Below are 26,656 nucleotides of genomic sequence, written 5' to 3'. Positions count from 1 at the left end.
TTGACGAAAGCTGATGTGAAAAACTCATTCGGAATATGCGCTTTTCCCGGAAGTTTCAACAAAGGATTTCCCTGCAAAGTTTCCAACCATTTTCCTTTTGAAAAGTCTAGAAACTCAATTTTCTTTTAAACTACTATTGGAATACTGAATAGTTTCGGAAATTATACGTGAAATTAGCAAAAATTCAATTAACTGCTGAAAATTTATTCGTAAATTTGCGGAGGTTGTTGTTTGAATCAAAGTCACGCCTGAGCAATCAGAAATAATTTTCATAGACCAGACGCAAATAATACAAAATTTTGTAGGTTCGTCAACCTCATCAATTGTTGTTAAAATCATAAATAACAATTATGCTATGTAGGCCACATAATGGAATAGCGTAATATCAAATCCATACGTATGTGGGAGCATACCGTTAAAATCTGACATAAGACACTTGGACGTCTTGACAATGAATATCTCTAGATAATCCTTATGATACTAAGTCGGTGCATAATAATTAAGATTTTGTCCTGCGGGATAGAAATGTCCTCCCACTGTATCTTGTTGGTTATCTAGACATTACGAGGGAAGTGTTATAGATATTTGAAGCACTTTTGAAAGGTCGATTTACGCAAACTCGTTTGGAGGATTAATGGGAAACTACAAGAATTTACACACAGATTCAGCGTATTTGGACAGCTTTTGCATTTTCTAACGAAGATGGACAGATGGTTAAACTCTAGAATGTGTCCCAGTATATTCTAACATATGCGCTCCTTTACCTTGACATAGGCAACCATACCTACGCAAAAGTGAGTTTAATTTAAATTTTGCGGTTATTTAGGATGCAAAGGAGGGGTGAAACTGGACTATTCTTTTATCGTGGAAATTGGTGTAAATGCAGAAAAAGAACGAATGTTATTAATTTGCGTTTCTTATCTGCTACAACAATCAACAGACAAAAAAATTGTATCTACGTATCATGCTAGAACGATCTTGGAGGGACGTAGCGACCGCAGCTGGTTTATCTGTCGCTCGTTTTCCTCTGAACGAGACGATTTGGCCCCCATTAAACAAAATTCTGGCGACGCCCATGATTGTGCACCAAAGTCAAATGTCCTGGAGTCAATTAGGGAAAATTGTCCGATGCACGTAATGATAGAACTGCAGAAACAAACCCGGCAACTTGCGTCCTACTGTAAAATTCATGGAATGGTAACAGGATTTTAAATCACATTGGGGAATAGATGCGTTACAATCCGTTATTTCCCAGTTAAATTGAACATAAAATTAAATTTCAGTTCGTTTTAATTGCATATAGCAAATACACCCGAACATAGTATTAAATAATCCAAACAAAACCGATGAATTACAGTTATGCATGATAGCGAAAATTGAAATTTATGCCCATATTGCAACCTTTCCAATAGAATAATAGAGTATTCAAATTTATTACTTTTCTATACACCTCCGCTAAATGAATTGAACCAATTTTTCAATTCCCGCAACTCCAGCTTTGGACGTTTTAATTTATATGCATCTTCTATGCTACACTTTCTGTGTTCTTTACTGCATCAGTTTAACTACCGAACAATTTCTGTTGCACTTGCCCATCCCTTTCCTTTTACCCCAATTTATCCCATGTTTATTTATGAAGACGTGGGGTCCTTCATCTTCCACTCGAGCCCAAATGCATCTAACCATAGCAGTAGAAGGAAGGAAGGCATATTTTCAAATCAAATCAGAAACCCATAAAAGAACCTTCCAAGAGCTGAAACCTCAGTTAATTTTCATAAGATTCGAAGAAGCAAACCTCAGGCATTTGTATAATATAATGCTATTTGAAACTATTAATTTCACTATGGAAATACTCGAGAAGCTTCCGAACAAAATCTAAATCTACGCCTCTGCACGAAGCTGCATCTCCCTCTATAGGGCCTCCCCGTGCCCTGGAAAGTGCAACATATCTCTTTTCTATCCGTATTTTTATTTCACTTTCCTCCCGTGTTTCCTATTTTATTAATCTTTCTCGAATTCTCGAGATGATATTACTTGAACTTTGCCTGAACGCAAGGCAGAAATGCTTTTACCTCCCTAAGGGCGAATTAATTTTTAACTTTCTCAAACTCAAAACCGAAATTTAATCAAAGCAACAGTCCATTGTTCTCCAATTTCAAGTCCAATTCAGCGACGATAACGAGACAGTTGGGCAGAGCTAAATCGAGTTATAATTCGACATGAAATGAAAGAAGAAAAGAGGGACAAAGAAAAAAATGCCTCACCCCTATGATGGTCACGTGTCCTGTCCTTTGGGGGTGCCAGTTATCTGTAATCCCAGTAATAATGCTGAGTCTAACAGACCCTTCTCAGTTTTGTTGAGTGCTGAATGATTACAAAGAAAAGAGGGATCTTGGGTCCATGGAGGATTTACGAATATTCCTGCGAAGGGTGATTAATGGCTTTGCATTCGGTTGCACCGAGCAATTAAAAAAGTGCGATTTGTCAGTTCTGCTAAAATGATGAGTGACCCTGAAAGCTAAAAAACTTGGTTAGTACCACCCGAGGTACCACCTTTACTGTATTATAACACCTATCTGAAATAGACCACAAACAATAATCTGTATGTTGATGAAATTAATAATTATTATTCAATTAAAATTATGTATCTACCCACAACGGCGTTATGGATACTGAACATGAAAGGCAGTAGCAGCAGCGGCAGTTATTTTAATGAAAACTTTTGTTAGCACGAGATAAAAACTTCTAATAAAAAATGATAAAACATGGGACTTTATTCGGTAGGGCTACATTCTCCACTGAATTTTGTATGAACAAAAAAATCCAAACGAAAAGGCATTTTCTTCGCATTATCCCACAAAAAGTGGCTCTGTAAAGCTTGCTTGTGAGTGAGTGCGTAATGAGCTCGGGTGTGAAACCCTCTTTGCCGCCCTTTTGGCCATACTTTCACCCTCATTTTCAGGCGAAATGTATTCGTTTAATGGACTAAGCATAAACAGCTTATTAATAATCATGTTGAGGTTAACCCTAAAGGTCACTTCACTTTAAACTGTAAGGCTAAATATTTACATTTTTTGCCGATAGGAAATGCGTAAACAGCAGAAAATGGTATATTATACCCCAAGGTCGTGAAGTGCCTCATTATGGTCCCAACTTTAAGTTTAAATTAGAAGGCACCTAGCGCCGAGATATTTAAACAAATATTTAAATCGTGACGATGGTGATAATATGGAAAATGTTTTTTTAGTAAGATATTTGACTAACTCGGAAAAATACTATAAGACACAAATTTTACTTTTTATAAGAATCCCATCATAGAACAGAAAAGCCCGGTGGCCCCTCTAAATGGAACACCCTCTACATAATATGAGTAATAATGTACATCGTGATGAACACTGAACTGGACATGAAATTTATCCGATATAAATAATCGTTTCACGTAACGCCTGCGGCACCTACAAATTTAATGCATAAAACGAGCATTGAAATTTCTGGTTGAAATGATTAATGTTTTTAATGGCAATAGGAGAATGTTCAGGAGGTTCACGGCTAGGTTTGACTTTCGCCATAACTGGTGACTCACTTTATTTATTACAGACCAGAAGCCTTTGAAATTCTTTTGCTTTTGGTCCAAAGGCTTTAAGAACCTCACAACCCAGAAGGTGTTTTTTTTGGCTCTTTGGGATCGCCAATATGGGCTCCGATTCTAGCCTGAAAAATAGTGTCCTCATGACTCACATACTGAGCAAGTATCTCTCTAAGAGATCCTGGTTAAATATGATTCAAATAATTTCAAGTGCCTCTCTGCCATTTTCTCTACACCCAAAGATTTGAATTCTTCTACAGACTGAGAATGTCCTCACTTCAAATGTATTAAAGCAAGTAAGACAAGTACTCATGGGAGTGGAAAATGAAGACATATGACCCTGAGTATGACAGGTGAGAACCTGGAGGACAGCATTTGGAAAACATCATCTGAGGCACTGTCAGACAAGCGACACATGACAAAATAAATACCTTCCCCCAAACAGATCGATATTTCTGTAAATACCAGTAAAACTCAGTAAAACCCCTCCAACAGAGCTAATGACCTGTAGTAACAGTGATCATTCCTGATAATCATAAAATCTATTGTAGGTATTTTTCAGAAAGATTTTTTACTTTTAAAAATGAAGATAAAAGAGATTAAGAATCAAAAATTTAGAAGATAAATTGTTGTTAAAAAAAATTGCTTAATTTCTTGGCTTCCCCCAATACAAACTATGAATCTAACCAATACCTAAGCTCTATTTCAACTTCCAATGTTTCTATGGAAATTATCCTGCTCTTAACAGTTAACAGCACATTAGTAATTTGTCCTTTAGTATAGGAACATTCAATGGGCATGGTTCTGATATCCTAAATGCTTCGTAGTTGCTGCCAGTATAAGTGAGAGTAAGATAATTACTGGCAAATTTCTAACCCAATTTATAAGGGAATTTTGATTGAATTTGAGTAAGACACAATGACCTACTTTCAAGTCTCGCATATTATTACGTATCAAAACCCCTCAAGGCAAACATTGAAAATTCGGCTGATACAAATGATGGTTAATAAACTAATCTTACCTGTAGATGAGCTACCGCTTTCCTGAGTGCCTTTTTGGCACAGGGGATAAAAAGCACTTACCGCACGTTAAACCAACTCCGCGAAATCAATAAACACAGTTGTTCTAAAAATACATTAATATTCACTCCTTTTTAAGCATTATTTCCGGCGTAAGGACGAAACACGGCAGGAAACATCGGAAATGATTGTGTTTACGTATACAAGGACTACGTCCTGCATCCATCTAATCTAAGTATGAACTGAACTGTCACTGTCAGCGCTGTCACCGCTCAGCTGATTAAACCCCACTCACCGCCTCGACTGTCAAAACTCCACGTGGAATGTCAAAAATATTGCTGCTTCATTGGTCAATTTGAAATTCTCTTCTTAAGTGTGTCAGCGAGTCGCCAATGAAAATTTACTAACTACGAATAGTTCCGAGGAGTATTGATTATTACGATTTTACCCGATTAGTAAAACGAAAATAGTAGTAAGGAGTTAAATCGATAATTAGTACAAATAATTCGATTTGATTTTCTAGTTCTCTGTTGCAAGACCTTTTTGTCGCTTTTATCAACAAAAATGCTATTGGAATGAGTATGATATTATATTTTCGAATTGTACTAATTAGCAAAATCAAATTTAATTGGGTTTGTTAAACAAAAGTGGTCGGCGCTAAGCCGATACTCCAATCGACCTCAGCTCTAGCTTAGTTGAAGTTGCCTGGGGTGTTGTGTTTTTGTTGTCAATACAAAATGGCGGACGAACCTTTGCCTGCCGGATGGGAAAAGCGTTTGAGCCGTTCTACCGGTAAGTATTTCACAAATTATTCATATATTTGTCTCAGTAATGCCCATTGTTCAATACCCTATACATAGACCTTTGTAAAACCTATAACTGCTTGGAAAGTCAATGCTTTACTACCGCAAAAATTGTCCTGTTTACACTATAAATTTTCAAAATGAAATTGGGCGGTATGCGGCATCTTTGCATTTACAGGGCAAATTTAAGACGAAGACATAAAACTAGATTTTAATACTACTCAATAATGTTACAGTAGAAACGTGATTGCTTCAAAAACATAAAACATTACTTCAAATTTATATTTCTCCTTAAATGAAAATAACCTCATTCAGGACAACCACATTCTTGTGTTACAGGCCAACATTACTACTTAAACATCTACACAAAAGAGTCCCAATGGGACGCCCCAGACAAACCCGCCGAGCCCGTCCAGTCTTCAGGTCCTGATCAAGTTCAATGCTCACATTTATTGGTTAAGCATAAAGATTCGAGACGTCCCTCATCATGGAGGGAACAAAATATCACTCGTACAAAGGAAGAGGCCTTGGACCTTGTAAAATGTAAGTGTTTTTCGTGCAATAGAGTTGGTTTAAATTTAAAATGATTTCAGCATATCGTGAACAAATTGCACAAGGTAGAGCCTCCTTTGCTGAATTAGCCTCAAAATATTCTGATTGCTCTTCGGCTAAAAGAGGAGGAGACTTGGGGCCATTTGGAAAAGGAGCTATGCAGAAACCCTTTGAAGAAGCAGCTTTCAGTCTGAAAGTTGGAGAATTATCTGACCCAGTTTTCACAGATTCAGGAGTGCATATTATTTTGCGTACTGTTTAAGTTCCAGTCATCATCATTGTTATTTGAGGTTTCCATCTTTAGGAAACATATTTTCATTAATGATTGGTTCAAACTGATTTCTTCTTTCAAGTTCATTTCAGTGGTTAATGAACAGTAATATGAACAATTTAAATTTGTAGCATTTTATACATATACCAACAGTTAATTTACATGTTTCTTAGCTCGATAAGTTCATACTAAATGTCCTTTTCTGGTTTGTAATAGGTCAGATAATTTTATTTTTTGTAAGGAATTTCTATATAGTTCAAAGTATTTCCATCTTGGAAAAGCTATATAATTATTACCAATTTCTGCCGAGAAAATTGTACATTGTGTAGGGATAATTTCTGGCATTTTTTCATAAGAAGTCCTTATAGTGTACTGAATTGTTTTATTTAGTTTGAATGAAGTTTGCTTAAAATATGTGCAACAGTTAGTTAACTGATCCCATTCCTGGGCTCCTACTTCATAATTTTTAGCAGCATTTACATAAATTGAAAAACAAAATCTTCCTTTAATATTTGTCTACATTGTTTATTTGGAACGCTATGGATATTCTGTAAAATTTGAAAGATTATATCATTTTGACGTTCCCATGTGACAGAACAGCATAACAGTTTTTTCCTCGATCAAACTGGTCGTACCAGGTTAACACGACGAATTTTCTTGGTCGATGGTCTAAATCATAACATCATACTCGAAACGACAAACTAACCTGTTTTTGGTAACAATTTGACGATGTAGTTTGTTCGTACCAGAAATTTCAAATAAAATTCGCTATTTTACCTGATTTTTGTAAAACATTAAATAGTTATATTTTTGTTTTACCCCAACCTTCAAGTAAATAAAACTGCTCAGGAGCGACTGTCGCCTTTTTTTCAGAAGTTCTTTAGGCAGCAGTCTATTTTTTGTTTTCATGTATCCGCATTTGGTCTAAATTATAAATTTCGTGTAAATATAATTTACCACCGTTACCAAGTTCACACTCTAAAAAGATTTCAAAAATACAAGAGAGTAAATGGAACACCACCGGGGTGAGGTTTTGACAATGACTCCGATAACAGTTAAAAGATAACCGTGACGTGACTAGTTAACTGTTATTAGCGTGACGTCACGACCCTAATTTACCCGCTCCAGTAGTTTAATTGGACCTACGAGGTTTCTTTATTGACAGTAACGGCTCGGCATGACATTTTGAAAAAGGTGATGAACGAAGTGAAACGTGAAAACTGCTGAAAACTTAACCCTGCTCAAAGTTTGTTAAAAATGTTGGTTTGTTTAAAACCCTTTGCAGTATAATGTAAATTGATCGTGTTTAACATCCAGTTCGTACTAAATTCGTGCAATGGAAATCGCAGATATGGTAAGTCTCCGAACATGTGCCTTTATTGCCCCCCTAAAACGCTTCTTTAGTGCCCATACTGTACTCAGCATTTTGTTATTTTTAGTATGTTTTACGATCTTATATAATGAATTGTTCACATTATTGTTTAGAAGCTGTAGCAATTTACTGTGATTCAATACTTAAAACCAGTTCAAACAAACCAAAAATACCATTTTAATGTTTCCCTCATGGGGACCTCTCATAGGCCTCATGGTTCCATAAAATGGCTATTCTTTATGTTTATTGTTCTTTATTGCCATCTAGAAATAAAATATGAATGGCAATAGCATTACAGCACAGACTCAGATTAACTTGAGCTAAGCACATATTTCAATTGTTCTCTTCAATAACCTTCTAAATGCAATCAAAAGCATGAAGCTGGATCCTTAAGCCCCCAGGCAAAAATAGCCTGATTGCCATGTGCTTCTCTTGTTAGGATGAAGGTCTAGAGAAGCATGTTCTGCGATAAGCTCATAGACTGAATTAAATATTGTTAATTTCCTTATTTTTTTGTGTATTTTAAATAAATTATAGGCCTCAAAATGCTTTTTAACTGTTGAGGATGTTAAAACCTTTGATGTATATTAAGCAAATCAAGATTGATTACTATTATATGGGGGTAGATGACTCACAACTGGCTATTCTACCTGAACTTCCCTTCAATAGATAAGGCAGACCTAAGCTCGTTGAAAGGCAAGGTCAGGCAATTGAAGGTTCATTTAGGCCATATTGGGTTGAACATGTTTTAAAGCTTGACATTGCTAGTGATGTCTATATCACCAATGGGTAGGTCAAAGGCCAAGTGTATCAGTAAGTCAAATACCCACGTGTACCCCATATGTCTCAGGTAACTCGGTTCTCTGGGGATGTCACCCCAAAACAGCTAGTAAAAACTTCCTTGCCATTTGCACATTTATTATTATTATTATTGTTATTTTCATTAGTAATTGGTATTACTATTTTGAAATCATTGACCTGGATATTATCTAAATTTATATAACCTCCATTTACATATGTATGTTGTGTTTAAGCTGGATTTGTAAATAGGAGTAATTCGATACTATACTTATCTAGGCAACAATTGATAATCATTTGATTCCGTTACAACAATGTTGGAATAATTAACTGCTGCATAATAATAAGTAGATCAAAATTAAGATACCTACAAGCATTTCCAATCCATTTTTCCTTACAATGTTCAATACTATACTGGTCAACATTACCTAAGGGACGTACCAAGGGTTAAGTCACTGATGAATTTATAAAGGCAGAAATACGTGAGATATCAAAATACCTCAAAACACGTGCTTTGAGAGTCCCTCAAAATTGTTGATTTCAATGGAAAATTTCGCGCGCTTTTTTCAGTCCCTTTAATATAACCTCACTTTTAATTTACATTGACTCTCTTATTCATTTTCGGATTGGTCAGGTTCAAACTACTATTTTAGCTTCTAGAAGATTCACTAATGAAAAGATAGGAATTTTGATCAGATATCGAAATTTATTAAATTTACTAAATGTCACTCTGTTAGAATAAATGGCAGGTGACTTGACCAATGTCCTGGTAAGGCTTGGTAAAGCGACTATGTGCAGTTGCCTTGAAGGCCACCCAGTCTCAACACTGTTCAAACCTTCATATTCTCTATGTGTAAGACGTGTACATTCAAGTAGGAAAATTCATACTACTTTCAACACCCTATAAATAATGTAGAACTGTCTATACAGGGTGTCCGGAAATAACGTAGAAATATTTTGGGAGGTGATTCTCTTTAAAAGGATTAAAATAATAAAAGTTCTTATAAACATATCCGAAAAATTGTTTCTTAAAGGGGCTAGAACCCCTTTAAGGGGGAACTCTCAAGATGGTTTTTTTGCAATATTTTCGAAACGGTTTCCGCTGAAATTATGAAATTCGATAAATGTTAATTATTGCAAAATACAGGCAAAGTCGTTACACAAGAGATCTCCTACGTTAATGTTGCCCTAACTTTTTTGTTTGTCACATTTCTCAATTTTTGAAATCAAATTTCCAAATTGTAAATATTTTTAAGTAAAAAAGTCTTCTTTCTCAAGTTTTTGTCCATTTTTCTTTCAGCGACAATTTTAAAGATTCTTTATTTCAAATTTTCATTTTAATTTCGGGCAGTCGAATTAGAAAAATAGAGCCAATCAATCGGGTTTTGTACTTTTTGTGAGCTACTGTATGCTCGTGTCTGCAAGATGAAAATAGATTATACAGTCGTTTTGCATAATTACCCTCAAAAACAGATTACATATCAAATATGAGTTTCATTTAGTGCAAACTATGTATTTCTTGCAACAGGAGCACCAAATCTGCCTCACCGAACTCTTTAACCCTTTCACTGCAGGAACTGAATAAATACACATGACATTTTTAGATTTTAACTGTGGTACCCTATTAAAGACGATATTTTTTTTAAGTATTCTGTGTTCTCCATGCGTGGTATTAAAGTTTATTTTGGTACTATCGGCACCAGCTGATAATTGCTGCACAGGAGACATGATTCAATGGAACACATGCCGTGGTGAAAGGGTTAAGGGCATAACATTCAAAGGAAAACTCATAGTACATTGTTGTAATGTATCAAACATCAGGCGATTATCCATATCTAATCCTAAAAATTATTTAATACTGACTGAGTGATAATTTACCAGGTTGGTTTGGAGTTCCTAGATCTTAGCGATGTAGATGAATATGAAAGAAGCAGAGTACTTACATCTTTGCAACGTCCGCAGCCCGACGTCAAATTTCCCTGGTACATTGGTGATGGGAGCACCAATAATGTCATTGAAGGTCAAGCTGAAGGTAAACTGAGTTGTTTTATATTTTCTAGGGAGTTGCAGCCATTCTTTTAATTATTTTCAGGAATCACGAAACCAATTCACCCTTCCGCTGTTGCTGCTCAAAGCTATGGTCAGAACTTTGTGATACCCCATCAGACCCCGGTTGCAATAGTAAACCCAGAAAATGGACTAACTTTGAAAGTTAAGGCAGAGCCTCACATTTCAAATAACCTTGTCTCTTCTTCTGGCAACTATAATAGCCCAGTGAATCCTCCAATAGACAACCAGTACTTTACCCCAATTCCTCAGTATTATTCCTCTCCTCCCCCTGCTGTAGTGACGATTCCCAATGTTCCAGTCCAAACGTCACCTAATTATGGGCATTTTCCCGTACAGCCAGAAATGGTTTCTACTAAATATTCCCCTGTATATCTCTCCCACTCTTATCCAGCAAAAACCTCGTATTATGGAGTCCCCCCAGCACAACCTATGTTTGTGCCTCATCCTCCTACAGTTGTTGACACTTTCTATCCAGAAAGCCCTCAAATCTATGAGGAGAATTCCGTGGTGGAGACCCAAATTGATACAGTGTCTTCGAATACACCGTCACTAGTAAGTGATGCCAATATCCCTGTAGTCAGTGCCAGTGCACACAGTCAAAATGTTCCCTCCAAAAAAGCCCCGGCATCCCCATTATCTGCAGACACTCCTGCCTTTACTCCCAAAAATCAACAACAACCTCACATTGAGCATCACAATACCACACCTTTGGTGAAACAAAGTAGTGTTGTGCCTGAGGCCCCCAAGACTGTAAGTAATACAGTTGAGAGCAATGAAGTCACCCCACCAGGTCAAGTGCCAGCTGCTGCAGAAGCTGACAAGACCCCACCGCAAGAGAATGCATGGGGAGGAAAGAAGTCTTGGGCAAGTCTGTTTGAATCGAAAGAAGGAGCTAGAAGCAGTCCCCAAGTAAATGGGGTTGCAAAGACTACTTTTAATGGGACTGTGAATAAAGGATCTGGTAGTAATGCAAATTGTCCCATTAAAAACCCCAAAAGAAGTCACTTTGTTGATCCGGATTGCTACAGAATGGGAGGTGAGTGCGTACTTATTTCATATTTTATTAAAACTTATAAATGCATAAAATCCTCAAAAAATTAGCCATCAGTATATTATAATGTTGTTGCATACAAGGGTAGTTGCAAAATGAGTGGAAATGCACATAATCGGACTCGATCTATTGACCTAAAATATTTTTAGTAATGCACAATGTTGATTCTTATACAAGATGTTTTTTTAGCTTAAGGCTTAAGACCAGAGTCATAAGGATTTTTAATGCAATTTATTTCACTGTTTTCTTTTCAAATGAGTCATAAATATTTTGATATTTATTAAACGCTGTGATATACTTGAGCCCTAGTGTGTATGTATAAATGCTTTATTATTATTATTAATAAAAAGAATGTATCAGTATTAACTGAAAAATCTTCAATGGCATATTTGATAATTTCCAGAGTTCCTTACAAATTATGCTGTGGATGGCAGAACTATAAGTGTCCAACCTAGAGGGTTGATAAATCAAAGCAACTACTGCTATATCAACTCAATCCTTCAAGCACTCATCGCTTGCCCCCCGATGTATAATTTGTTGAGCGGTTTGGCTGAAAATATAACATCAAATGCAAAGAGAAAACCTACTCCTGTTATAGATGGAATGTATGTCAAAGCACATTATTTTATATTCATTCTCTTAATATTAAATTTTGAAAAATTTAGGTGTAAATTTGTCAAAGAATACAAGCACCTGCCTGCAAATATGCGAGTTAACAATCGTAGGTCAGAGGGAGGGAAAAAGGACCAAAAGAAAGATCAAGGAGCTTTGATCAATACAGATATACCTTTTGAACCTGCGTGGATTTACAAAATCTTGCACGAGTTGCAGACTGATCTTATGGAGGGACGGCAAGAAGATGCTGAAGAATTTTTAGGATGTTTGCTGAATCATTTGAGTGATGAAATGCTAGAGGTAAGTAATATTATTTCAAGGATTTTAGTTTGGTATCAACTCGTATTTTTTTATGTTCTATACATATATTATTATTATTATTACATACATATATTATTACTATTATTTAAAAACCTACAATTAAGGTTAAACAATGTGAGACAGACATTAATAAAAATCGGTTTTATCGGCAAAAATATCCGTGAAAATTGCTGATGTTTGTCGAATGTGCTGATTTGATATCGGTTTCGATCAATCATTAATATAATTTTTATATTTTTACAGTTAAAAAAATTGGTTGAATATTCTGAGCAGGCTCCGACACAAAACTGTACAGAAGATGACGATGAATCGTGGCAGGTATTTGCTTTTATTTTCTTCAGTTATGAGTTCTAGAAATAATATATTTGGTGATTTTCCAGGTTATGGGAAACAAAAACAAAGGATCGGTGTTGAGAAAAACAGAATTTGAGCGAACGCCCATCACCGATATATTCGGTGGCTCGCTCAAATCCAGAATAAATAGGATGGGTGGCTTCATTACTGAAAACACCCAGCCTTTTCTCACATTACCTTTAAACATTGAGGTAAGTATAAAAACTCCCTATAAATATAATCTTATATTAATCTATCTCTTGCATTACAGAAAGTTAAGACTGTGCGGGAAGCGCTAGATGCGTTGACTACCAAAAATCAGCTGGAAGGACTTACTTCTTCTAAAACAAATGAGGAAGTTGAGGCCTGGCAGCAGGTTATGCTAGACGAGTTGCCGGTGGTACTGATATTGCATCTTAAGTGTTTTGATTTTAAATTGGATGGATGTACGAAGATTGTGAAAGCTCTCGAGTTTCCAATTGATTTGAAAATAGATGGGAGTAAGTTTTGAGTCTGTCTGCGTTATTGAATGTTAATAATTTTTTTTCCAGAATTGTTGTCTCTAAAAACTACCAATGCAAAGGAAAAACAATATAAGTTATTCGCGATAGTTTATCATGACGGCAAAGAAGCGTCTAAGGGGCATTATGTCACAGATGCTTTTCACGTAGGTTACAGCAGTTGGTTAAGGTATGACGATGCCTCTGTCAAGCCGGTAAGTGACACAAATTTCAAATATTTCCTTCATTTAGTGTAAAGTTTTACCTAAAACATGTTTTAAAACTATTTTATTGTTTCAGGTTCAGGAAGAACAAGTACTGAAACCTCAGGGAACGAGAGTGCCCTATCTTTTATTCTATCGCCGTTGTGATACTATTAGGAGTAGATAATTGGTTTTGCAAATTGGCCTATAGATTGTTAATTATTAAACTGCTCACAAAAATAGTCGAAACGACACATTTTTAGCCATTTTTGAGAGGTCGTATTTTGGGAACATCTCTTGGGGCCTATTTTCTCGAAAAAAAATGCTTAAAGTCAGATTCTTCTAGTCATTGATGGACACTCATCTTGAAAAAACAAATTTCCCTCAATACCATATAAGGTAAACCAAAATACCATATTGTGTACCAAAAGTGTTAATAGTCAACCCATTGTTTATTGTATATGTGTGTATATTTTATATGAAACTTTAGCAAAAGTAGACATTCAGAATCTTTTTTTGTTCATAAAAATCAGCCAAGGTGTTTCTGAAATAGGAGTTCATAAAAGTAACTGAAAACTGTGCTGTTTCAACTACTTTTGTAAGCAGTTTATTATTATATTTTATTAAATACATTTATATATAATAATTCTGTTGTTTTTAACTATATGTATGTACAGAATAATGCGCGTTAGGCCATTATTAAGTAGATAAGTGTGCACGGATATGCCCCATTGTATAAAGATATTTAGGTATGAGCAAATAATGTATTTCTAACTATGTATATAGGTTATTTTAATACAGTCCTATATTAAGAGATGAAAATCTCGTTTTTTTTTTATTCGTTATTTATGAGAAATCCACCTTGATTCTTCCAATTAAAAACAAGAGGTTAATAAGTACGCTGATTTTCTTTATTCAAACAGTGGAGAAGAGAAAGGAGGAAGATTGTTTTTAAAGCACTCTAATATTTTATATTTAAGATCACTTTTGACTTGTTTTAAAAACTATTCAATTTACAACGGGTTTATGAACTACTTTATAGTTTAGCGGTTTATTAAGGGTCCTCGTTTAATTAATGCGAAGTTTTTTCAACATAACAACAAAACTATTTACAAGAAAAATTACTTTTCACTTCTGTTATGCAATGAATTATAATCAGCTATTTTCTTCCGATTTATAAATGTCGGCATTTCGCCTTTTAAACTTTTTGACCGTCAATATATCAGTACTTTGTACTAAATTTACATTGGATTCAGAATTATTTGAATTAGAAATTTCTTCTACATGCTCTAAAGTCCTTTTAGGGGACACTACAGGAATTATTTCTGTGTGTGATTGATCCAATGACTCTTTCATTTTAGACAAGTTATCATAACAATTGGTGTCTCCTGGTTCACTTTCAATTGTCTTTGGTAATGGTAACTTCATAGGAATCACTTTCTTGACTTCAGAGTTCTCGTCCGCGTCACTTACAACATTTGACTCATCCGAATCGCAAATAAATGTTGAATTCTCATAGAAACTTTTGTCAAGGCTCATTTTTCCACCATTCATCTCTGATATTAAGCAAATCGGGTCGTCAATACCCAACAATGCACACAATTCTGTAGTTTGAGGGTTCAGCTTTGCATCTGGTTGTTTATTCTTTTTTGGAGCAACTCCAGGTTGGAAGGCTGCAGCTGTGGGTCTAAAGTTTTTCGGTATTTGCAAGTTGTTGCCCATTTTACTTGAAACAAAACTTTTCTCTTCCTCAGTAGGTGTAAAATCATATCTATCAAAATTTGAAGCTAAATAATAATTTATCATAGACAAAAATACACCACTACCTCTCATTTCCACCAAGTCCTGGCATATAAGTGTTTATATTCCTGACGCTCAATAAATGGTTAGTTAGAAACAGAATGCTCAACCACTCTAAATCATAGTGTATTTGTATTTTTTGGCTGGCATCATGGGGAACGTCAATAATCTGCAAAAACTTCCTTCTAGGCAAACATTTGTCTAATGCTAAGAATTTAGTCGTTGAACCATCTGGGTGTGGTATTAAGGCACAAAACTTGCAGTGTAAATGAGCAGAAAACCAAAATGTTGGTTTAAGCTTTGTTAAGAGTTCTCCACAAGGTTTGCTGCCTAGTTGATTTGTATCAACTTCATCTCTGAAGCAAAGAAATATATATGTACAGACAATATAAAACACAGGCAAAAATATATAAAAACAGAGATAAACACATACTTAAAATATGGCTTTCTTTTTAATAAATCCTCAACATTTCCATAATGATAAACTTCAGTGGGCCAGTCATGGGACAAAAATATGTCCAGTGGCTGTGAGACTTGCTTCAAACGAAACACTTCAAGATTTCTTATGTGATAAACACTTCTCTTAGCATTTTCATCATAAGGAGGTTTTTCAAACCTCCCTGTAAAGAAATCACGTGGTTTATATATTCCTGATATTCCACCTATTCTTAATCCTAAAATAGTTCCATAATTTAAAAACATTTACAGATAAAAACTATCTAATTTCTACCTGCAATGTTGATAATTCCAGCATAACCTAAGTAATAAATTTTCGGGGCTACCCAACCTCCATAAGGTAACTCTTGGAGGTAATTGGAAGCCTCATGGTTACCTCCAATGAAAATAGTTAAAACTGGAGCTTTTTTCTCACCACTAAAGTATCTGGAACAAGAAAGTGAAATGTTAGTTTGAGTACTTTGATCAAGGTTTTTAGAAAGAAAATCAGAATTATTAAATAAGTTATAATAAGTACTTACTTGTAAAATGAACATATATGACGATACTTGGGAGGTACAGCCATGCAAGTAAGATCCTCATTGTTTCTGGACGATTGAAAATCTCCACAGCAAATTAACAGATCAATCGTAATATTATCCCTTTCTTCCACTTCTTTAATTGTTGAGTATATTTTGTCGAGTTCCCCATGGGCACAGCCCCCTACCGCTATTTTCATAACGAGTGTATGTAATATTTAATTCAAATTCACCGGGAAGGTTTTTTGGTAATAAACACGAACACACAAAAAACGCGTTCCTTTGTTCATTACACTGTTAAGGAAACGTTTTGTTTATAGGACTTGGAATTGAGGTTATGATTGTCAAAATTTGACATATGTCACAAGTTATTTTCGCTACTGAACTGCATTAGTTCACTGCATCTATCATTGTTGATTATACAGGGTGTTAGTGAAATAACTTTCGTTGACGTCACACGGCCGAATCGGACCAGAAATTTCCGAGCGCGGAGCGTGCAAAGTTTTGATAATTACCCGGTTTATTTGACGTAGGTGTACTTCTATATCTGGAAATCATCAAAATAGTCCTTCGACTGATCCCACCGTTGGATAGAGCTTGTCTAGAAGAACATTTTGAGTGGTCACACTGCCGAATCGCACCAGAAATTTCCGAGCGGGAAGCGTGCAAACTTTTAATAATTACTCGGTATATTTGACGTATGTCTACTTCTATCTCTGGAATTCATCAAAATAGTCCCACGACTGATCCCACCGATTGATAGAGCTAGTCTAGAGGAATATTTTGAGTGGTCACTCGGCCGAATCGGACTAGAAATTTCCGAGCGCGGAGCGTGCAAACTTTTAATATTTACCCGGTTTATTTGACGTGTGTGAATTTTTTTCTCAGGAATTAATCAAAATAGTCCCACGACTGATCCCACCGTTGGATAGAGCTTATCTAGAGGAACATTTTGAGTGGTCACACGGCCGAATCGAACCATTATGATGTATTAGCATTGTGGATAATTAATCCGGTGTAAGGTACCAGAAGTGTGTGTGACCTTTCTCGTAGGGCCGAAGTGTCATAATTCCGTAAAGTGACCGTTAAGTTAGTTATGGACTAGATAATCACATTCAGACCCTCCTTGAGGTAGCAGTCTCAGAGATGCCGTTTCGCACAAAAATAACTAACAATCTTCCTAACTACAGCTAAAATTTATTGATAAAAATGAATTATTTAACAGCTAAACAAGTTGATAAAAATACCAGCAAAAATATGGTGGCAGTTAAAAAAAAGGGTATCTGACATCATACATGAATAAAAATATAATAACAATAACGTTTCACGGAAGATGGTCTAATTATTACGTCGACTTAAATCTAATGAGACACATGTCTCAACAAGCACAATGCGTTTAATTACATCATTTGTAACCTTAATTTTGAGAAATATCTATCCAGTTTATTCGGGATTTTACAACATGTTTTTATTGCAGCTAATTAAACGGTGTTGGGACCAATTAGTTGATTGGTCAAATATCATACATGTAGATAAGAATTTTACTGTTTATAAAAGATCTTACTAAGCTTTTTACTTTCATAAACATAATTTCTGTGTGTTTATTTGAAAACGTTGTAATCAGTAAAAATTATATTTTCATAAAAAAACAAATTTGTGTATTATATAATGTAATTAGGTACTTGTGTGATTTTACCTATTTTATGGGTGTTTTTCTTTAAGAATCACTGAAATTGCTGTGCATTAAAAATCCTCATGAATGATAAAAATGGCACAATGAAATTTTCCCTAAAGTATTAACAAATAATGATCTCACGAAATATACTCTTAAGTCACTAAATCATCATTAAATTATAGTTACACAAATTTGCCTTCTAATTTATTCTGAAAGGACTACTAGTTTAAAATCACCTGGGGGCCGAAGTCCAAGCTGCACCTCCTCGTGGTTGCTCCTGGATGTTCCTCGCGCTCTGGATTGGGAATTAATCCTGATCCAGAGCGCCAGGGACAACTGACGCAGAGGGCAAGAACCTGGCGGAAGGTATAAAACGCAAGTTGCAGGATGTTGAATGACAAAATATACTTACCTCAGGCGGGTACCATCGACGATGGGGAATCCCGCCCTGCTTCGGCAGGCCGCCCCGTGGATTCTGAGGGGGGCAATCACTCAACGGATCTGAAACAAAAAAAAAAAGATGAAAAGAAAGAAAGTGAAATGGAAAGAAACGAAGTGCCTGTTCTGCAAAAGGTGAGGTATTTGGATAATGTATTAATAAGGAGAAACTCAATTGGTGACCCGCAAAGCAAAAAAAGAAAGAAAATGGATACTTCAATGACAACGGAAGAAAATTAACCCTATAAGAAAATAGAAAGTAAAGATTATTTAATTTTAATGGAGGCTTTGCAGGACACCAAGAATTTAATTAAACAACTGGAGGGAAAAATTGAAAGAAACACAAGTAGGGAAATAAAGGACATTGCAATAAAAAATGAGGAAACAGGCGGGGATACTGGAAAGGGAATCAATGATGGCATGGCTGGGGAAATTTAAGTATGAACCGTTACAAAGAATGACTTTCGACCAGGATGTTCAGGTGGACATGGGAAAACAGGAAAAATGCACGGTGGATCAAGGAACACAAACGCCGGGGGATTGGACGAACAAAAAGCAGGAAACGGTAATGGATTTAGGTGTGGCATTAAACTACGAAGAGTGGGAAAAAATAGCGGATAAGGAGTGGGCGGAAAATTTATATAAAAACACGGAAATTGTTGTCGGGAATCCTCTGGGAACAAAAGATAGTACGGTGAAGGTAATTTTTACGGAAAAGGAGGACAGGGGTATGAATTATGGAATACAAGGAATGTACAGGAGGAGATTTCCAGACCTAATTGACTTGGATGAAGACTTTGAAGTGATGCAACAAATGACAAGTACTAGGATTGGGATGATGAAACAAAAAGTGGTAAAAATAAATGCGACGGATACGGGAAAGAAATTGTGGCGAAGTATAAAATTGCTTAAAAATCAAACTGAAAAAGACTTATGGATAACAATGCATCACATACACGGATTAAAGATAACAAAACTAAGAAAATTAGTGGAAGCGGTATTTCATGACTCGGACACAAATGTTACAATATTTACAACGAAGAATTATTTAAAACAAGAATCAAATATAAATAATAAGGGGAAAATAGAAAGGAAAACCTACGCTTTAATAGTGGAAGAGAGTGAAAGGAACAACAAGGAGTTATTAAAAAACATAAAAGATAATATTCGACAAAATTAGGTAAGTAAAATAATAAAATCAATATCGACAACAAAAAAAGGGAAGTTGCTGATTAAGACAGACAAAGACGACAATATTAAGGACTTACAGAAAGCAATAGAAAATACATCAAAACAAATAAAAGTGACCGTAAAAAAGAGGAATGAATACACAAAGACGATATATATTAGAGGGATGGAAGCTACTACTGATAAAGAGGAGGTAAAAGATGCAGTGGAGGCGGAGGTAGAGAAACTGCAGGAGGGGACGTATAGAATGGGAGAATTGAGACCATATGGACGAGATAATCAGGCGATAACAATGACATTAGGTGGGAGACAAGCAGACTTGTTGAAAGAGAAGAGACATCTGAGAGTTGGATTGGTGAATTGTACAGTGGAGGAACATGTTGATGTGAAGAGATGTTATAGGTGTTGGGCATATGACCACGGAGTAAAAGATTACAAAGGACCGGATAGAAATTCTCAATGTAGAAAATGCGGAAAGGAAGGACATATAATTAAGGATTGCAAGGAGGAAAAAATGTGTGTGCTGTGTGATGAAAAACATAAAATGGGAACCAACAAGTGTAGGGAATTTAGAAGAGCATTATCTGTTTTGCGAAAAGGAGGAGAAATTAATAAATAAATGACTCAATGTATATGAAAAAAAAAAGAACAAAAAAGTACATAAATAAATAAATAAAATCAATGGAAGAACGAATGGAGCAGACTAACAAATTAACAAGACGACAGGGGAAATAAGAAAAAATGGGAAGGAAAGAAACATACTATCCCCCCCCCCCCAAGTAATGCATAACGGCGGTTCCGGGGGGGGGGGGGGGAATCAAGGGTGAAGAGAGGAAAACAAAGGGTTTTAGTGGGTATTGCGCATGCGCACGCCGAGTCCCATATACCCAGGTCACACAACAACGGGCCATCGCGATCTGGGATGCGTAAATGCATTTTTTGCCCTAAACCTCTATAAAAAAAAAAGTTTAAAATCACCTTGCCTAATAAATAAATAATAGCGTTATGTCTACTTTTCTCAGATTTTGTGTATTTATTTGTTGTCATAAACCAACGTAATAACCAGCATTTTGCAGCAAAAAATACAGGATATTCCAGCTTTTGTAACAATAATTTTCTCAAAACTATAAAATTATTTTTTATTTCTGCAATTTCTCTCAAAATCAATACGTCTATGATTTTTGCCAGAACCTCAGGTCATGTTATGTAGGGACGCCATCTTTCTTTGTTATGATCGAAAACAGCATTCTGAAAATTGCCCAATCAAAAGTGCGTATCTCACCCTTGAATTGTCACAGCTCTGTCACCACGTCTGTCATTTTTCACGCATAAGATTCAAAATTATCTTCTGTAGAGGGATGCGTCACTTGGTTGTGTCAGCTCCATTGGCGTATCGCATATTGGAACTTAATAAAATTAGAAAAATTACTCATACATAAATGTAAAGCCGTTTATTGCAAAATTGAAATTTTTACGTTATTGCATTTGTAAAAGTAATCCATACAACGTATCAGAATAGCGAAAGTGTTAAGTTAAAAATGGCGGGTATTTTAAAGACGTATGCACCAATCGTTTTGGTAGTATCATAAAGGCGTATGGGTTTTTATGTCCCCAGTAAATCCTTTAAATTATATCAGCACTAAGTATCATAAGGGCGAATAACGTGATAGACGATGGTGTGATAGTGTTGTTTTTCTTTGACTGCTATTCCGGCCAGAACAGAAACTCAATTGTAGCTGCAGCTATGATGTTGATTATCCAGAACCATCCAACTTGAATTGCATAAATTTGAAATTTCTTGAACCAGGTCACAAGCACATGAAGTGTGACTCCATACACGCAACGATTGAAAATGTCAGTCGTCGCGTAAAAATTTTTGTGTCAAATGATTGGCAAAGAAAAATGGCCTTCCTTATCAATTGAATATCCTTAAGCATGATAACTTTACAGACTTCAAGCGGTTTAAAGATATTCATTTCCGAAATCTTCACATTTCTTTGGATAATTCAGTTCTCAATTGGAAAAGTGTAAAATGGTTAAGAGTAGAAAAGGAAAGAACTTCATTATTACTTAAAAAAAAATGAAATATGGGAGGATTTTCATAAGCTTGATATAAAAAATCACTTTAAAAGGGCAAATCTAAGCAACAATATGTATGAATATTCCATAAACTTGCATGATTATCCTGCATATATATATAGATTCTACCTATAAGTGAAAAGAACTTTAAAGATTTAAGTGAGTTATGCCAAACTGACATAATTGAAGATGTGTATAAACCGTTTTACTTGCAACTAAAGCACACTTTGGGCAACGAAGAATCTGCTTCTCCTGACTGATGAAATACCGCTCTCTGTCATGAAAGAGGATATGAGAAAAAGAAAACGGATTTAGTTTCACTTTTTATGCTATTATTTTAAGTTGACATATTTAGGAAGTGCAGTTGATACTAATTATAATTGGAAGTAATAAATTGATAATAAAAATGTCATAAAATATACACAGATATTTGCCCCTTTACTTAGCAAATAAATTATCAAGACTGTTAATTATCAAAATTTTAAAATTTGTAGCAAAAACTGAAAACACTAACAAAATCCTTTCTACAGCAAAACTAGAAAAATGGTGCATCTACCTTTCTGATATAATACTCTTGATATGTTTTTTTTGACTTCAATATGCAATAATAAAATTTTCATCTACTTGCTTACCCTGAAAATGTATATCAGTCACTATCGTTACTGCTAGATGGCGTCAGGCCAAATTCTTCTCTGATACAAATTTAAATAATTAGTACACAATAAACTGCAAAACTCTCGCTGATTACCTTTCAAATACTAGGTAAGCTTCCAGTGCTGCGTTCTGAAGTGCTTCAGTCGGAAAATGAGCCGTTACAAATCTTTCCTTCGTTAAGGTGAATCTTATCATAGAGTTTTCCGGAATAATTCCCAATATATCACGTAATAATAAATTATATGTCATGGATGTACCAGGATCACGAAATTCTATCCGGCGTTCTTCTCCTGAGGTAATAAAAGACAAGTTACCAGGAAAAATAACTCCACTAAAAGAAAAGGTGAGAGTACATGAGTAGCTATTTGCCATTTTCAGTTTATATTTCTGATAATCTTTCCAAGCTTGTAGAACATTCTTTACTGAAAATTAAAAAAAATTTACACTTTAAAAGTATAAAAACAAGTTAAACATATACATACAATCCATGGTGATTTTTTCTTTTGCCTGTGGTCGTGTGCGAAATAAACATTCGTATTAGGTTAGGAGAGTTCAACGTGTGGTGCATTATCCACTCGAGAACCGTTCACTCTGAGAACCTGCACCGACAAGTGACACTCATACGAGCCGCACTTAACGGGTGACAGGAACGGAAGTACAGAAAGGGTTCGTTAGCCTTTAAAAAGGAAGCGAGCCTCTAAGACCCTCTCTTAAACATAGAAGGACAAGAAAAGGGTCGAAAGATCCTCAAATCGGCGGGGAATTTCAAATCAGGCACCAAGGAAACATCACCGGTAGCACTTGTGCAGAGAAGGTGATTTTTCTTAGAACATCGTCCCAGATCATAGCGACGCAGAGCAAAAAGCGATAATCCCGCTTGACTTTGCTACTTGAGGCCGAAAACCAAAAGCAACCTAAAATCCAGACCGAGGATTTTTGGGCATTGGACTTGAAATTCTTTGCAAACACAAGGTGTTTTAGTGGATGAAACCCTACACAGGTTGGTAGAATTATACAGGGTGGTCCAATAAGAACGCCTCGGACAACTACGACTTTATTACTGGTTTTGATGAAAAATTGTTTTTACACTTATATGTGGGACCTTACAAAGCACATTTAAAAAATATTCTCATTTATACAGAGTACGCAAAAAAAAGATACAATGAAAACTTACGTTTTTTTAAACCTAATACCCTATAACTTTTTACATATTTGAAATTAGAAGAAGAAAATAATATTAGTTTGTATAATAATCCATAGGTCTAAAACAAATACTTCTTGAAAAATTGAACAAAATGTAAAAATGCAAGGGTCATGAAATCATTTTTTTTCTAAGTTAAATGTATTACTTAATTGCCGCTTTTGAGCGGCACGTTTTAACAACAAACTCTTCTTCAAATTAAAAATAATTCTTTTGTATTTTGATATACAGGATGAGCAAAAACATTGATTACATCTTGCTCACTTATGATTTAGTATATCTTGCTTATTTTAAATGGAAGATATACATTTTTATGTATTCATTAGAATCACTATTTAATGCCCTTTCAAGTGATACTAAGATGTCCTATACCTATCTTTAACCCTTTTCACGTGAAATGAGGTTTTATTTAATTTTAATTAACAACATGACATAAAAGAAAGTTCGGTCAGGGTATGCCTTGGATTGGTTTCCATGGCTACAAAAACATCAAACTTTTTAATTGGACCCCCATATTTCAAGGAAACTCCATGAAATAAGCGACAACAACAAATAAAATGTTTTATATTAAAAAAAGTTGAATAAATAAAATATGAAGATATTTTGAAAAATTGTGAAATTTTTCAAAATAAAAATTCAAAATGATGACCATTATTTTTTAACGAATTTTACAAGAGAGAAATAGAAGATGAAAAGTAGGTCGCAGCGGGATCATACGAATTTGAAAGACAGGGTAGAGTGAGGTTATATTGTTTTATTTAATACTACTTTTAACTTTGAAGATTTCGATTAAACATTTAAGCTATTTTTTAAGAAAAGAGGTCTAATTGTTTAAAAAATAAACAATAATTGTCGAAAATTTCGTCCATTCACTTGAACGTACAGATTTACTAAAATTTTGATACTTTTGAAGACATCGTCGAAAACTTGTGGGGTGATAACTGCACACTGCCCAAATTCATTGTTTGAGACTTTGATTATGTGTGCTTATCGTGTAAAAGTGTTATTTTATAAAACTGGAAACAAGAAGCAACACAGTGGTGTAAGGTGCGGGGGCCGAGATGGGTAGATATGCTTGGTACATGAACTTATTAAACGATTGAATGAATTCTCGAAGGTAAACTAAGGTTATAAGAGCTGTAGTTATATTATGTTGAACATAACCGTGTGGTAATTTGTCTAAAATGTAAAGCAGCTTTTTGATAAATATGTGATTGTTTTGAGTCAACCGGTACTTGTACTCTGGGGTTATTTAATGTGAGTTGCAAAGATTCCAACGTTCTGGTGTTTAACTAAGGATATCGAATATTATATTCTTCGGGGAAACGTATGTACTATAGCTGCCTCTCTTTTTTTTCAGGACAAGAACTGCAGCCAAAGGATGTGAAATTGTGTGTGTGTGTGTCTGTGTTCATCCCAAATGCAGTGAAATGATCGTGCCGAAAGTGGAAGCTGTTTGCTGGTGGAAGTATTGCTGACGGCGACAGAAAAAGGTAGGAATTTAAAATTTTTATGGTGCTAGATTTGAATGAGAGTTACTATGCAACGAAAGAAAATAATTGTTATCAAAGAAGTAATTTATATCGAAAATGAATTGAACGAGTATTACAACAGTGTATTAATTTGGAAACGAACCACTTTTGATATTTCTGGGATTATAGAAAACGTGTTAATATACAAAAATAAGTGGATTTTATTTTCAACGGGGACTTTCTTTTGGGGTTTTGTATTAAATTGCAAGTACTTTCTAGCAGTGGTGGGAACAACCATTTAAATTTTAAATGGGTAGCAAGGTTGAGTGATACCTAATTTGAAAGGTTTTTTTGGGAAAAATGATAATTGTTAAATAAGAATAAAACGAATTGTTTTTAAAGTTTGATATTTATAGAAGCTTTTACTTGAATTTCTTTACATGTAGTTATAATTTTTCCAGGTAAGTTCACTTAAGGCTTGTTGTGAATTATTATATAGATGTCACATTTAATTTGTTTTTTTACTTTTTTATAGTAAGACCTTAAAAGTGAATAGAATAATTACTTTTAAGAACGTTTCATATCAATATAGGTTCATAAACGTTTTGTTTTAAAGATATCGGGTGTGGAAAACTTTAGGAGAAATTTTAATTATTTTTCATAACTTTTTTTAAATAAATTTACCTAAGAACTATTAACGTTTTGTCGTAATTATTATTTAAGTGTTATGGATCAGAAATATGTAGTAATTTAAGATAGAAAATGAACTATATATTATTTTTAAGGAGATTCGGTATGTATTAATATTTAATTTTTTAGATGATTTTAATATGTATATAAGATAAGAACACATAGTGCTAAGGTACTAATGATTTTTATCACGATACAGGAGATATGTGTATAAAATATAATTGTAAATTTGGAATTTCTTAATGCATAAGTTATGTGAAATAATTGCGTTAAGAAAATGGGCATTCATAGTAGCACCAATTAGGATTAAATGGTGGATGCGAAAGAAGAGATTTTTATGTGTTGCGCCATCTGGGAGTCTGCGTTGCAAGTTTCTTCTTTGTGCGATTTTACAGAATTCTTTTTGGTGTCTCTTTGCAGATTTCTTCTTCGTGTGTACTTGTAGATTTCTTGTTTGTGGTAATTTTCTGTATATCGTGCATGACAATAATGACATTTTTCAGTAATTGTATCCTGAGAGTTTTTTGTTTTTTTAGTTATATTAAATGAAATGTAGAAATTAACTTAAAAGCGTGCGATTGAAAAGAAAATGTGGAATTTAAAATTGAAAAGCAAAATACAAAAGTGGTGTCATCTCAGTCGATCGACAGAATATCTGTAGAATTAGAAATTAGGAGGTAAGAAAGAAACAAAACTCATTGTCCAAAGAGTTTTTAGTAATTCTTCACTTTCAATAACTATTCTAGTACTCACAGATTAAATAAATTTGTCTTTTTTCTAACGCAATGAAAACTTATTTATGGTAGCGTCTTAAAGCAGCTTTTTGATAACGATCATATTGTTTTGACTCACCTTGTACTTGTAATTGAAAGTTATCTAGTGTGAGTTGCAAGATTGGTGAGATTCCAATACTTTTGTGTTTAATTAATGATATTGAATATTAGATTCATTGTGGAAACGTAGGTACTATAGCTGCCTGTCTCTTCCTTTC

General features: G+C 34.8%; 3 protein-coding genes and 1 long non-coding RNA gene across 4 annotated transcripts; 2 read left to right on the top strand and 2 right to left on the bottom strand.

The window, feature by feature from the left end:
• Positions 1–5,276: 5,276 nt before the first annotated feature.
• On the top strand, positions 5,277–6,815 carry LOC136418153 (putative peptidyl-prolyl cis-trans isomerase dodo). Its single transcript, XM_066404115.1, has 3 exons — positions 5,277–5,397; positions 5,748–5,951; positions 6,002–6,815. Exons 1-3 carry the CDS (start codon positions 5,343–5,345, stop codon positions 6,220–6,222), a joined length of 480 nt encoding a protein of 159 aa, XP_066260212.1. The 5' UTR covers positions 5,277–5,342; the 3' UTR covers positions 6,223–6,815.
• A 582-nt stretch (positions 6,816–7,397) lies between these two features.
• Positions 7,398–14,316, top strand: Usp10 (ubiquitin specific protease 10). Its single transcript, XM_066404157.1, has 10 exons — positions 7,398–7,585; positions 10,283–10,433; positions 10,494–11,507; positions 11,926–12,127; positions 12,188–12,437; positions 12,702–12,776; positions 12,839–13,003; positions 13,063–13,291; positions 13,343–13,506; positions 13,592–14,316. Exons 1-10 carry the CDS (start codon positions 7,568–7,570, stop codon positions 13,679–13,681), a joined length of 2,358 nt encoding a protein of 785 aa, XP_066260254.1. The 5' UTR covers positions 7,398–7,567; the 3' UTR covers positions 13,682–14,316.
• On the bottom strand, positions 14,074–16,533 carry ldbr (lariat debranching enzyme). Its single transcript, XM_066404171.1, has 5 exons — positions 16,272–16,533; positions 16,025–16,176; positions 15,728–15,968; positions 15,321–15,650; positions 14,074–15,265 (listed from the first exon to the last, which is right to left on the bottom strand). The coding sequence occupies exons 1-5, from the start codon at positions 16,466–16,468 to the stop codon at positions 14,650–14,652; spliced, it is 1,536 nt and encodes a 511-aa protein (XP_066260268.1). The 5' UTR covers positions 16,469–16,533; the 3' UTR covers positions 14,074–14,649.
• A 1,001-nt stretch (positions 16,534–17,534) lies between these two features.
• Positions 17,535–22,842, bottom strand: LOC136418216 (uncharacterized). The gene is made up of 5 exons (XR_010752896.1): positions 22,785–22,842; positions 22,397–22,724; positions 22,281–22,340; positions 18,356–18,444; positions 17,535–18,299 (listed from the first exon to the last, which is right to left on the bottom strand). It is a non-coding gene; the product is annotated as an uncharacterized lncRNA (long non-coding RNA).
• Positions 22,843–26,656: the final 3,814 nt, after the last annotated feature.

Source organism: Euwallacea similis, chromosome 33, assembly GCF_039881205.1.
Source record: "Euwallacea similis isolate ESF13 chromosome 33, ESF131.1, whole genome shotgun sequence".
In the NCBI taxonomy this organism is placed as follows: Eukaryota; Metazoa; Arthropoda; class Insecta; order Coleoptera; family Curculionidae; genus Euwallacea; species Euwallacea similis.
This window is presented reverse-complemented; position numbering and strand designations above follow the sequence as displayed.

Bases quoted from the DNA above. Each gene is read 5' to 3' on its own strand.
- Usp10 (XM_066404157.1), top strand. The intron at 10,434-10,493 runs GTAAACTGAGTT...AATTATTTTCAG, and splicing joins CATTGAAGGTCAAGCTGAAG to GAATCACGAAACCAATTCAC. The intron at 12,438-12,701 runs GTAAGTAATATT...ATATTTTTACAG, and splicing joins TGAGTGATGAAATGCTAGAG to TTAAAAAAATTGGTTGAATA.
- ldbr (XM_066404171.1), bottom strand. From the start codon at position 16,468: ATGAAAATAGCGGTAGGGGGCTGTGCCCATGGGGAACTCGACAAAATA. The intron at 16,177-16,271 runs GTAAGTACTTAT...TTCTTGTTCCAG, and splicing joins CATATATGTTCATTTTACAA to ATACTTTAGTGGTGAGAAAA. The intron at 15,969-16,024 runs GTAGAAATTAGA...GAACTATTTTAG, and splicing joins TGGAATTATCAACATTGCAG to GATTAAGAATAGGTGGAATA.
- LOC136418153 (XM_066404115.1), top strand. From the start codon at position 5,343: ATGGCGGACGAACCTTTGCCTGCCGGATGGGAAAAGCGTTTGAGCCGT. The intron at 5,398-5,747 runs GTAAGTATTTCA...CTTGTGTTACAG, and splicing joins GCGTTTGAGCCGTTCTACCG to GCCAACATTACTACTTAAAC. The intron at 5,952-6,001 runs GTAAGTGTTTTT...AAATGATTTCAG, and splicing joins GGCCTTGGACCTTGTAAAAT to CATATCGTGAACAAATTGCA.